Below are 13662 nucleotides of genomic sequence, written 5' to 3'. Positions count from 1 at the left end.
GAGGGTCGGGAGAGAGACTAAAATTTCACCTGTGGGACTGCCCGAAGATCGGAGTCATAAATGAAAAGACTATCGTTAATAAATCCAATTGGGAATTCAGGAGGGTTGGTGTGGGAGACCAGTTTTGGTTGGGCAGGGGGTAAGTGGGAACAGTCAGTGTGGGGGGAGGGGGAATTACCTTGGTGGGGAGCGGGGGGGTCAGAGACTCCACTGAAAACAGGGTGGCTGGACAGGAAATACTCAGCTTCCCTGTACACTGCCCCAATCCAGAATCAAGGCCACCAGACATTCATGAACTCCTGTTGTGAATTGCCCACTTGAGGACTGGCCCCATGGTGAATAGGTCACTCTCGACATTGCCGCTGGTAAAAGACCAGAAGCGGCAGGTAGACAACGGGCAAAGCGCCACCCGCATTGTTCCCAGTTTTACATTGTCCGCGTCTGCCAGCCTGCTCTTGGGGAGGGGGCATCCCCTAGGATGAAAAGAAGTGTCAATTAAAATGGAAAATTCCAGTACGAACAGAAAGGGATGGAGAAAAGATTCTGAAAAAATATCAACTGCGACTAATGTCAGCTATTGGGCGAGATTCTCGGTGGTGGGGGGCAGCCACCGTTGGCCCGGCAACGGGATCCTGTGGTCCCGCCGCTGTCAATGGAATTTCCCATTGAATACACCCACCCCTCCAGCCAATGGGCTGGAAGATTCTGCCAGCGTGAACAGCCGTTAGATCTCGCCCTCTGTACAAGAACAAGGCACCTGTAAAGAATATTGGCACAACTGTTCCAAAACATTTCTATGTGTGGCCTCCGGTGGGAAAGAGGGTGCGATTCCCATTGGGTGAGTCAGCACGGTCCGGATGGCAAACCACCCTCGCTTAGTCGGTTTACGGAGATTGGGGTGATTTATGCCGTGAATGTGGTGTGCGGCACCTAAAGAGGCTGGGAAGATCGGCTCCTCAGAGATCAGGGTGCCATTTTTAAAGAGTGCTCCGCTCTTAAGGCAACCCTTCAGGACCTCCCCCACTAATCCCCGTTATCAGGCACCCCTCCCGAGTGAGTCACCCCGCTATGGGGTTGCCAAAGGCTCCTCCCCCTTCAGGCTCCCCCCCCCCCCCCAGGTCCCTCTTAGACCCCCTCAGATCCAACCCCTCATGTGCTCCCTTTCGACACCCCATCCCTTGGCACTGCCCCTGGCACCTTGCCACTTTCAAGCCATGTCCCTGAGCACCCAGGGGCTCCAATGTCCTCCGAGTATCCCACTGTTGTCATCACGTCTGGCCTACGTGTTTGGAGACCAGTCATGATTCCTGCCGCCTTCACGTTGGATCAATGGGTGGGAGATTTGAAGGGGCCTGGTGAATTCGGCTTGAAGTCAATTTAAATTCGCAAATCTGGTTCACGCCCTTGGCTTGAACCAAATGACATCATCAACCAGAAGCGGGGAGAATCTGAAAATGAGTTCTCCCCAATGCAAATCACGTTATAACCCTCTCCCCACAGTCTCTGGTCAGAACACAATTTAAGCCTGTGGAGCAAGGCCGGAGAATCGCTCCGTAAAATAGGAAAACAGTGGGAAGAAAAACAGATGAAAGAGATTAGAAAAGACGGAAGACACTTGATCAAAAAATATGCAAATGTTTTGAAAAGGGGGAGAGGGAAGAGAAGAGCTAAAAAGAGTTCAATCTTACTCCTCACGGGTACAATTATTTAGAAAACGCTCGTCAGTCTAACATGCAACATGACAAGAACAGCCCGATGCACAGTGGTTAGCACTGCCGCTTCACAACTCCAGGGTCCCAGGTTCAATTCCCGGCTTGGATTACTGTCTGTGCGGAGTCTGCATGTTCTCCCCGTTTCTGCGTGGGTTTCCTCCGGGTTTCCCGTTAGGTGAATTGGACATTCTGAATTCACCCTCTGTGCACCCGAACAGGAGCCGGAATGTGGCGATGAGGGGATTTTCACAGTAACTTCATTGCAGTGTTAATGTAAGCCTACTTGTGGCAGTAATAAAGATTATGATTAAAAAGTTATCTTTTTAAATCAGTTATGATCCCCATTTTCTGAAAATTATTTGAAAATGTAACCCAGACCTGTGGAGAACAATGAATTCATCAGCTTTATATTCAGATTTAGTGGGTGGCACGGTAGCACAGTGGTTAGCATTGTTGCTTCACAGCTCCAGGGTCGCAGGTTCGATTCCCGGCTTGGGTCACTGTGCGGAGTCTGCATGTTTTCCCCGTGACTGTGGGTGTTTCCTCCGGGTGCTCCAGTTTCCACCCACAGTCCAAAGATATGCGGGTTAGGTGAATTGGCCCCTAGTGTCCAAAAAGGTTGATATGGGTTACTGGGTTACAGAACGAAAGGGAAAATGCTGGTAAATCTCAGCAAGTCTGGCAGCATCTGTAGGGAGAGAAAAGAGCTAACGTTCCAAGTCCGATGACTCTTTGTCAAAGCTAACAGACAGAGAAAGTGGGAAATATTTATACTGTGGAGTAGGAATGAAAGATGAGTCATAGCCACAGAAACCCAGGGAAACCGGATGCTAATGACCACAGAAGCCAAGGGGAAAGAGTGTTAATGGCAGCTCCCAGAGAGAACAAAAGATGTGAAAGGCCAAACAGCAGAGAAACTAACATCAGAGGATGAACTGTAGGTGTAGGGGGAGGGGAAGGGGAAGCAAAGAGGAGAAAGGTGCAGGAAAGATGGATACGATTGGGGGGGGGGGGGGGGACTTCCGGTGACGGCGGGCGGGAGGCAGCTGCGAACGGGGGGCTCCCATTTGGGAACGGCATTGTCGGGGCTTTAAGCCTGCTACCAGGATCTATGGATGCAGAAAAAGCAGGCAGAAGGCACGTAGGAGCCACACAGGGGGCACAGCAGAAAAGGATGTTCAGGATCAGCAAGAAGACGGCCGTGAAAAAGACAGCTGAGGGTCCGTTGGGGAGTGGAGAGGTCACCACGGGGTCACCAAGGAAAATGGAGGCTGGAGCACCAGGGGAGGCCGCATTGCTTACGGCTGAAGAAATAACCAAGGTGATGGCTGCGGAATTCGAAAGGCAGTTTACAAAATACATGGAGACAATGAGGAAGGAGATGAGGGAGGTTTTGATTGTGCTGGTGGAGGAGGCGATTTCCCCGGTGACGACGGCGGTGACGAGCGCAGTGGCGGAGGTGCGGGAGCAAGGGGAGGCACTGAAGGAAGTGGAAGGGACATTATTGCAGCACGGTGATCAACTTACCTCGATGGAGAAGGAGATGCGGAAGGTGATGGAGGTGAACAAGGATCTGCGAGGGAAAATTGGAAGATCTGGAAAACAGATCCAGGCGACAGAATCTGAGGATTGTTGGGCTGCCCGAAGGAGTTGAAGGGCCGAGGCCGACTGAGTATTTTGCCGCGATGCTGGCGAAGCTATTGGGGGAGGGGAGGATCCCTCCCGATATGAACTGGATCGGGATCATCGGTCATGGAGGCCTGTACCAAAGGCGAGTGAGCCGCCAAGGGTAGTGACTCTGTGCTTCCGTAGGTACAGTGTGAAGGAGAAGGTCCTGTGCTGGGCCAAGCAGAAGCAGGTGGTGCAGTTGGAGCTGGTATACGTGTATATCAGGACTTTACGGTGGAGCTGGCGAGGAGGTGGGCTGCTTTCAGCCGGGTGAAGAGGGCACTGTACATTAGCAAGGTGCAGAGCGGCATTGTATATCCGGCGAAGCTGAGGGTGACTTTTAAGCTCAAGGACTTTTATTTTGAAACAGCAGAAGCAGCGGAGGAGTTTGCGAAGGCAGAAGGACTGTGGCAGAACTGAGAAATTGAGAAATGGCCATGTGCCGATGTAACCTCAGGACTGTACTTTCTTCTTTTTTGTTTCACTGCGTGTGGGTGTGTGGGCTAAAGGAGCCAATGTTGTATATATTTCGACAAGGGAAGTGATGGGACTTTCACTCGAAGTGAGGGCTCTTTCAGGTGTACGTGGATATACGAGGTGTGTGCTAAAAGGGGATTTCTGGGCTTTCCTAGGGCCGAGCAAGGGGGAAAGGGACCCGGGCGGGGGCCTCCACGCTGGCCGGTCTAAGCCGGTCAGTGAACGGGAGTGAGGTGGAGGAGGGGCTGCGGCCATCGGAGCCTGGCAGAACAGGGTCCAAGGGGTCTAGCCGGGGTGGAAAGTTGGGGGGAAGGAACCGAGGTTGGGGGGAGGAGTTTTACAAGAGGCAGTGGATGGGAGTAGTTGGAGGGGAGGGGGGGGGGCGGTTTACAACTCTTGGGTATCACGTGCGGTACTCTTTCAGAGGTTGGTCGGCATTGAGTATGGGGGGGGAGGGGGGGGGGGGTGTATGGAGGGAGTTGACTCTATGGTGACCATGGGCGGTCCCGGACTCCTTTTTCCTTTGTTTTTTGTTTCCACTGTGGGTTTGTTTTATTGGATGCATATATTGAGAGGTGGGCCGTTGTTTGGGGTGGTGGGAGGATGGGATTGTTGTTATTGTTAAGGGGATTGATTTTGTATTTGTTACTCTTTACTGTCTGTGGGTGGGGTGTAAATGTTGGAGGAAATTGTGAAAATGGTGAATAAAAACATTTATTAAAAAAAAAGATGGGGGGGAAAATTAAATGTATATTAAGAAAGAAAGAAATGGTAAAAGACAGTCAAAATGAAATGAAAACAAATGGGTTGAGGTGGGGCTGATCATCTGAAGTTGTTGAATTCGATGTTGAGACCGGAAGGCTGTAGCGTGCCTAACCGGAAGATGAGATGTTGTTCCTCCAGTTTGCGTTGAGTTTCACTGGAACATTGCAGCAGGCCAAGAACAGACATGTGGGCATGGGAGCAGGGTCTTTTGTTAAAATGGCAAGCAACAGGAAGGTCAGGATCCCGAATGTGCACAGACCGAAGATGCTCAGCAAAGTGAACTCCCAGTCTGTGTTTGGTCTCTCCGATATAGAGGAGACCACATTGGGAGCAGCGAATGCAATAGACCAGATTGAAAGAGGTGCAAGTGAAACACTGCTTAACCTGGAATGAGGTTTTTGGGCCTGGAATGTTAAGCATTGATGAGGTAAAGGGGCAGGTGTTACACCTTCTGCGATTGCATGGGAAGGTACCATGGGTGATGGGAGAGGTACTGGGTATGGTGGAGGAGTGGACTAGATTGTCTCGGAGGGAACGGTCTCTGCGGAATGCTGACAGAGGGAGTGAAGGGAAGATGTGTTTGGTGGTGGCATCACGCTGGAGTTGGTGAAATTGGCGGAGGGTTATGCTTTGCTTACGGAGGCTGGTGGGATGAAATGTGAGAACGAGGGGGACTCTATCCTTGTTCTGGGAGGAAGTGGAGGGGGTGAATGTAGTGGCACGGGGGGATGGACCGCACACTGTTGAGGGCCCTGTCAACAACTGTAGGTGGGAAATCACGGTTGAGGAAGAAGGAACACATTTTTGAAGCACCATTTTGGAAAGTGGCATCATCGGGACAAATGCGACGGAGGCGAAGGAGTTGAGAGAAAGGGATGGAGTCCTTACAGGGTGTAGGGTGTGAAGAGCTGTAGTCCAGATAGCTGTGGGAGTCAGTGGGCTTGTAGTGGATATTAGTGGATAGTCTATTGCCAGAAATGGAGACAGAAAGATCAAGGAAGGGAAGGGAAATGTCTGAGATGGATCAGGCGGAAGTGATGGAGGGGTGGAAACTGGAAACTAAGTTGACGAATTTTTCCAGGTCCGGACGAGGGCACGAAGCGGCATCAAAGTAGTCATTGATGTATCGGTAAAGGAGTTGTGGCAGGGGGCCCGGATAGGCCTGGAACAAGGAATGTTCCACATACCCCATAAAAAGGCAAGCGTAGCTAGGACCCATGCGGGTACCCATTGCTACACCTTTGATTTGGGGAAAGTGGGTTATGGAAATAGGCAGGAGGTGTAGGCTTAGGTAGGGTACTCTTTCCAAGGGCCGATACAGCCATGACGGATGAATGGTCTCCTTCTGCACTGTAAATTCTATGATTCTATGATTTTTCACCTCCAACTTGAAAATTATTTTTTGAATGGGTCGAACCTGATGTTAATAAAGCAATGCCTTGCTAAATGCAAACACCAACACAGAAAACCATATGGCAGAATACAGCAGGTAGGGAGGTGGATTTGAGACCAGGGAGAGATCAGCCATGACCTGATTGAATGGTGGAGCAGGCTCGAAGGACTGAATTGCTACCTCCTGCTCCTAATTCCTGTGTAAGACACTTACCCTGGTCCCAGTGAATTTTAACGCAATTTGTAAATCCTGCAGTTCCCGCTGCATTGATTCGCCTTGAGCAATAACATATTCATAATTCAACTGCAGTTGCTTCTTTCTCACATCCTCAGCAGCACCGTGCAGCTGGAGATGATCAATCTCAGTCTTCATCTTCACTGTCTCTTCAGCTTTCATCGTCAGCTCTGACTGCAATCCAGCTACCAGCTAAAAATAATTCAGAAACAACATTTTAAACAAGCAAAAGGGCAGCACGGTGGCCTAGTGGTTAGCACAACTGCCTCACGGCGCTGAGGTCCCAGGTTCGATCCCGGCTCTGGGTCACTGTCCGTGTGGAGTTTGCACATTCTCCCCGTGTCTGCGTGGGTTTCGCCCCCACAACCCAAAAATGTGCAAAGTAGGTAGATTGGCCATGCTAAATTGCCCCTTAATTGGAAAAAAATAATTGGCTAATCTAAATTTAAAAAAAAAACAAGCAAAAACCATTTTTCTCCTTTCAGGGAAAGTTATGTATCGGGGAATATATTCCTGCTGGTTCTGTGTCACATGATGTGTAGTGACGTCAGCAGAATGTTTGCGCGGGTTTTGGGAATATCACCATCTTGATTATATTGACCAACATCCTTAATAAACCTCTCGTTGTGTTTTACAAGAATCCAGGGTGTGGGCACTTCCACATCCACACCTTTTCTCTTTGTGGCAACAAAGAATTAGAACGGAAAGGCAGAAAGGTTAGTGGAAACTTATCTTTGGTATCACTCTCACAGAACACAAATTGCACCATAAACTGGAGCTGCTTATTGGCATCTTCTCTTCCAGCTCTAATCATCTTTCTAATGCTTGAGTTTAGATCAGTTGGCCACACCCCAACCAAGTTACAAAGCGAGTGACGTATTGTCATGGAAATCTGTGTGGCTCGAGACAATACACTGGAGGATTCCAGTAACAACAAAGAGGGTTTATTAACATTCTGCAAAGGCATCTACAGACATGCACAGAGCAACACTGCTTGAGTCCCTGTTCCCACAACCCCACACTGTCTCTATATTGGTCAGGGTTCGCATGCTCCCACGAGATTGGTCCCGATCTGATCACGTGTACCGAAAAGTCCACTCCCTTAAAGGGGTCACACCCCCACATTCCCCCCCCCCCCCCCCACAATACATTTTACAAAGTAAGCTATATGCAAGGTCAAGAGACATAAGGGAAAAGAATTGATCACAGAGTCACTCTGTCTGGGGTACTTCAAGTCCTCACAGAGTCTTGTCGTTTGCGGAAGATGACGGTTCAGGAAACTCCACATCCTCTGTAAGGCTGTTCGTCAGTTCCCAGCGGGACTGCTGGTGGGGCTGACTCTGAAATTCCCGCTCGCTCCACTCTGGAACAGCCAGTTAGACCCATCTGTTCCGGAATGGTGGTTGCAAACCCCAGCTCCTCACGTGGTCGATGCGTTTCCGCACAGTCCTGCCATTGACCATTACCATATACGATATGGGTCCAGATAGGAACACAATCCGACAGGCTCCCCAGGGTGGGCCCCAGGTAAAATCCCGAACTAGAACCACGTCACCACCTGGAAAGATCTGTCACCCCTTTGTTTTTCTGGGAGGCCTGATGTGTCTCTAACAATCCCCCCCCCCCCCCCCCCCCCCCCCCCCCCCCCCCCGCCGAAATTTGGAAAGATCAAGTCCATGAGTTTTGAGGCAGCAGCCCAGAAGCCATTCAGCTGACCTGATCTCTGTGATGGAGTGGGAGAGTGAGGGAGGGGCGCGTATTGTAGGACAAGGTTGGCCAGCTGATGGTGCAACAGCCGGTGTAATTGCTTCTTCAAGACATTTTTGAAAGTCTGTATGGCCCATTCCACCGACCCGTTGGATGCTGGGTGATATGGCCCGTCCCATCATGCTGAATTCCATTTGTCCGAATGAAGTGTTGGAAATTGACCCCAGTAAAAGGGGCACCATTATTGGGCACAATGGTTTCTGGTAGACTGTGTGTGGTGAATATCGGGCATAAGGTGCCCAGAGTAGCAACCAAGGCCATAGCTTCCATCTGTTGTATGGATGGCCATTAGGAGTGAACATTCACTAAGACCCTGCCCAAGAAAGGGCCTGCATATCGACATGTACTCTGGGCCATGGGTGACTCGACCACTCCTAAGGTGGAGATTAGCCGAAGGAGGTAAAGATTGTTGAGTCTGGCAGGGAATGCATTGCCGTGCCTTTTCCTCACGATTCTCGGCCACCAGATATAACTGCGAGACAACATTTTCATCTCAGTTTGGCCCGGAGGAGCGCTGTGTAATTGTTGTAAGTGGGGTTCCCCTGCTGGGGGTGGAATGATAACCCGGGAGCCCCAAAGTATTACTGCACCCTCGCAGGCTAGCTCATCCATCCAGGTTAAGTAGGGCTTCAACTGTCCGTACCTCTGGTGGTGCCGAACTGTTTGTATCACCCGTTTTACTTTGGATAAAACCGGATCTCGCTGCGTCCAATCTGGACGACACTGGCAAGGTATTCAAGAAGATCAGTGTCAAGATCATTTCTTGGGGTGCTGGTGGTTCTTTGGAAAGGGGAGTCAATTGGAGATTTGGATGCCAGGCCTGCGTTGGAAAATGCCGCTAGCAGTAAGGCCCAACGTTGCACCCTGGCCGAGGCAACTGGGGAATTGGCTATTCCTCTCTTAAAAGACCCACTAGAGGCTTATGGTCGGTTATTATCACAATGTGCCGTCCGTAATAGTATTGGTGGAATTTTTAACACCTTAAAGAATGACTAATCCCTCCTTTTAGATTTGGATGTAATTTCACTCAGCTTCTGAGAGAGTCCTTGACGCAAAGGCAATTGGCCATTCTGATCCGTCCTCCATCTTTATGGGATAGAACTTTCCCTTTCCCATCTGGTGACACGTCGCATGTGACAATCATTGGCTTCCCCAGGTCCGTATGAGCAGAGCTTGTTTTACCAAGCGGAAAGCTTCCACTTGCTGATGCTTCCATTGCCAACGTTAGTGTTTCCTTAGCAACTGGTGTAGTGGTGCCAATTCCCTGGCCAGGTTTGGGATGAACCTGCCATAATAGTTCACCATTCCCAGGAAGGATTTCAGCTCGACTACCTTCTGGTGCTGGGATCTCTCGTACAGCTTTGACTTATTCTTCGAGTGGATTGAGACCTGTGGCATCCACTTGGAGCCTCACCTACTTGATTTCTGTGGCCTCGAAGGTAGATTTCTCACCTTTCAGGTGGACTCCTGCATCTCTGAGCCTCTTTAATATCTCCTCCAAACTTGACATGTGCTCTTTGTGTGTGATTCCAGTGACTAAAACATCTTGTAGGTAGACCATCACTTTTGGGATATCCTGAAGGAGGTTTTCCATGGTACAGTGGAAAATAGCACAGGTTCAGGAAATGCCAAAAGGCAGACTGGGGAACTGAAATAGGGCCTAGCGTTTATTGATCATGGAGAACATTTGGGACTTCCAACAGCAGGTATGTTTGGCTGAGGTTCAATTTGTGGTGTCCAGGTCCTCGATTCAGAGGATCGGGTACTTAACCATCCGGGCAGCCTGGTTAATCGTGAGACTATAGTCCCCACACATACTGATTGATTGGCATGGCTTCAGCATGGGATGCATGGGGAATGACCACTTGCAAAATTGCACTAATTTACTCTCATCGCTTAAGCTCAGCTTCGATCTTTGATACAGGGATGATGTACGGGACTGGTCTGGTCCTAAAGAAGTTAGGTGTTGAGTGTGGATTAAGATTAATTTTGGTGATCGCGGCCTTGACCTGGCCTAACTAACTGTGTCCTCTTAACTTCACAGGATGTCTTAAAAAACACATGTTTGAGGTTTAAAGATTTCCAGCCAATTAAGTTTAATTTGCTGTAACCAGTCCCTTCCTATCAGGTTTGGGCTGTGCCCCTCTGTGACAATCAAAGGCAGCTCAGCCTCTTGTTCTTTACCAGCTACTGACGTTCTGGTGGTCCCAAGGATGTTTAAGGTTTCCCCCGAATACACTGACAGCTTGGCCATTGTGCTTCCCAAATTCAGGGTTTGATCCCCTTCTCGAATGTAACCAAATACCTGCTGTGTCACAACCATCACCGATGTCCCTGATATCAACCTCCATCTTCAAAAGTCTTCCATTCACTTGCAAAATGATTTCAAGCGTGGCTGTCTTATTGACTGCGTCAAACTCTTCCCCACTTGGTTCAGTGGTGGTGTGGATTGTTGCTGATTCTTTTGCATCGCCGCTCTCTGCCTCGTCGGATATGGCCTCTTCGCTTACAGCGGAAATGCACAAACTCGCAACAATGGCAATGATCTACCCAACATCAAAAATAATCCCCCTCTGTCTTGGGCTGATGATCCATTCTTTTCCCAGTTCCCTGACTTCATAAGAACATAAGAACTAGGAGCAGGAGTAGGCCATCTGGCACTTCGAGCCTGCTCCACCATTCAATGAGATCATGGCTGATCTTTTGTGGACTCAGCTCCACTTTCCGGCCCGAACACCATAACCCTTAATCCCTTTATTCTTCTAAAAACTATCTATCTTTATCTTCAAAACATTTAGTGAAGGAGTCTCAACTGCTTCACTGGGTAAGGAATTCCATAGATTCACAACCCTTTGGGTGAAGAAGTTCCTCCTAAACTCAGTTCTAAATCTACTTCCCCTTATTTTGAGGCTATGCCCCCTAGTTCTGCTTTCACCCGCCAGTGGAAACAACCTGCCCGCATCTATCCTATCTATTCCCTTCATAATTTTATATGTTTCTATAAGATCCCCCCTCATCCTTCTAAATTCCAACGAGTACAGTCCCAGTCTACTCAACCTTGCCTTGTAATCCAACCCCTTCAGGTCTGGGATTAACCTAGTGAATCTCCTCTGCACACCCTCCAGCGCCAGTACGTCCTTTCTCAGGTAAGGAGACCAAAACTGAACACAATACTCCAGGTGTGGCCTCACTAACACCTTATACAATTGCAGCATAACCTCCCTAGTCTTAAACTCCATCCCTCTAACAATGAAGGACAAAATTCCATTTGCCTTCTTAATCACCTGTTGCACCTGTAAACCAACTTTTTGCGACTCATGCAATAGCACACCCAGGTCTCTCTGCACAGCAGCATGTTTTAATATTTTATCATTTAAATAATAATCCTTTTTGCAGTTATTCCTACCAAAATGGATAACCTCACATTTGTCAACATTGTATTCCATCTGCCAGACCCGAGCCTATTCACTTAACCTATCCAAATCCCTCTGCAGACTTCCGGTATCCTCTGCACTTTTTGCTTTACCACTCACCTTAGTGTCATCTGCAAACTTGGACACATTGCCCTCGGTCCCCAACTCCAAATCATCTATGTAAATTGTGAACAATTGTGGGCCCAACACTGATCCCTGAGGGACACCACTAGCTACTGATTGTCAACCAGAGAAACACCCATGAATCCCCACTCTTTGCTTTCTATTGATTAACCAATCATCTATCCATGCTACTACTTTACCCTTAATGCCATGCATCTTTATCTGACACAGCACCCTTTTGTGTGGCACCTTGTCAAAGGCTTTCTGGAAATCCAGATATACCACATCCATCGGCTCCCCGTTATCTACTGCACTGGTAATGTCCTCAAAAAATTCCACTAAATTAGTTAGGCACAACCTGCCCTTTATGAACCCATGCTGCGTCTGCCCAATGGGACAATTTCCATCCAGATGCCTCGCTATTTCTTTCTTGATGATAGATTCCAACATCTTCCCTACTACCGAAGTTAAGCTCACTGGCCTATAATTACCCGCTTTCTGCCTACCTCCTTTTTTAAACAGTGGTGTCACGTTTGCCAATTTCCAATCCACCGGGACCACCCCAGAGTCTAGTGAATTTTGGTAAATTATCACTAGTGCATTTGCAATTTCCTGAGCCATCTCTTTTAGCACTCTGGGATGCATTCCATCAGGGCCAGGAGACTTGTCTACCTTTAGCCCCATTAGCTTGCCCATCTCTACCTCCTTAGGTGATAACAATCGTCTCAAGGTCCTCACCTGTCATAGCCTCATTTCTATCAGTCACTGGCATGTTATTTGTGTCTTCCACTGTGAAGACCGACGCAAAAAACCTGTTCAGTTCCTCAGCCATTTCCTCATCTCCCATTATTAAATCTCCCTCCTCATCCTCTAAAGGACCGATATTTACCTTAGCCACTCTTTTTTGTCTTATATATTTGTAGAACCTTTTACTATCTGTTTTTATATTCTGAGCAGGTTTACTCTCATAATCTACCTTACTGTTCTTTATAGCATTTTTAGTAGCTTTCTGTTGCTCCCTAAAGATTTCCTAGTCCTCTAGTCTCCCACTAATCTTTTCGATCCGGTCCTGAGGACTGCTTCTGGTTCTCTACTCTGCTTGCTGATCTCGCCATGTGCCTCGCAGAGATACTGCTCCGCAATTGATTCGCTTTGTCTTTTTGCACACTCCATTGAGCTATCTCGACCGCTTTATCTAATGTGATTTTAGTTTCAGCGAGACATTTTTTTTCTGGACGCTGGGGTTGTTAATTCCGCACATTAGACGATCATGCAGCAGATCGCTGAGAGCTGCACCAAACTCATGTGCTTGGTCATCTGGCGAAACCTGGCTACAAAGGCAGAGATGGACTCTTCTAAGTCCCGAACAGCAGAATTGAATTTGTACCACTGTAGGATGAGTGAAGACCTGGGGTTCAAATGTTCCTTGACCAACATGACTAATTGGTCGAAGGTCTTTGAGTCAGGTACCTCCGAGGACACAAGATTTCCTATCCGGTTGTGGGTTTGAGGCCCCCAAACCATCATAAGTATCACCTTCTGTTTGTCTTCCTCTGCTATCTCATTCCCTGTGAAGAATGTTGTGGCTCCAGTGTATGGCCCCCTGGTCGATCGGTTCTAACTGAGCGATCATTGGCATTTTCACTCACTTTTTGGTGCTACTGTCGATGGTTCCTGATTCTCGTCTGTCTTGGGAGGCTTCTTCCTTTTCCCCTCAAATCCTGAACTGCTGAAGACTAACGAGTGAACCGTTTACCTATCGCCAATGTGGGGGCTCGAGACAATACACTGGAGACTTCCAGTAACAGCAAAGGGGTTTAAAAAATTTTTTTTTTAAATAAATTTAGATTACCCAATTATTTTTTCCAATTAAGGGGCAATTTAGCGTGGCCAATCCACCTACTCTGCACATTTTTGGGTTGTGGGGGCGAAACCTACGCAGACAAGGGGAGAATGTGTAAACTCCACATGGACAGTGACGCAGAGCCGGGATCGAACCTGGGACCTCAGCGCCGTGAGGCGGTTGTGCTAACCACTAGGCCACCACGCTGCCCTGCAAAGGGGGTTTGTTAACAGTCGGCAACGGCCACTGCAGCACAGTTCACACTGC

The 13662-nt window shown here is 48.6% G+C and overlaps 1 protein-coding gene across 3 annotated transcripts in view; it reads right to left on the bottom strand.

Annotated features, from left to right (window-relative positions):
* LOC119979727 (coiled-coil domain-containing protein 27-like) overlaps positions 1 to 13662 on the bottom strand; it is a 49789-nt gene that overhangs the window by 3036 nt on the left and 33091 nt on the right. For all 3 annotated transcript variants that reach the window (XM_038822309.1, XM_038822308.1, XM_038822310.1), the window contains exon 10: positions 6229 to 6441. In XM_038822309.1, coding sequence (XP_038678237.1) covers positions 6229 to 6441 — 213 coding nt within the window. The remainder of the gene's footprint in view (positions 1 to 6228; positions 6442 to 13662) is intronic.

Source organism: Scyliorhinus canicula, chromosome 16 (assembly GCF_902713615.1).
Source record: "Scyliorhinus canicula chromosome 16, sScyCan1.1, whole genome shotgun sequence".
NCBI lineage: Eukaryota > Metazoa > Chordata > Chondrichthyes > Carcharhiniformes > Scyliorhinidae > Scyliorhinus > Scyliorhinus canicula.
Note: the sequence above shows the minus strand (reverse complement) of the source record. Positions and strands in the feature narration are given on the sequence as shown.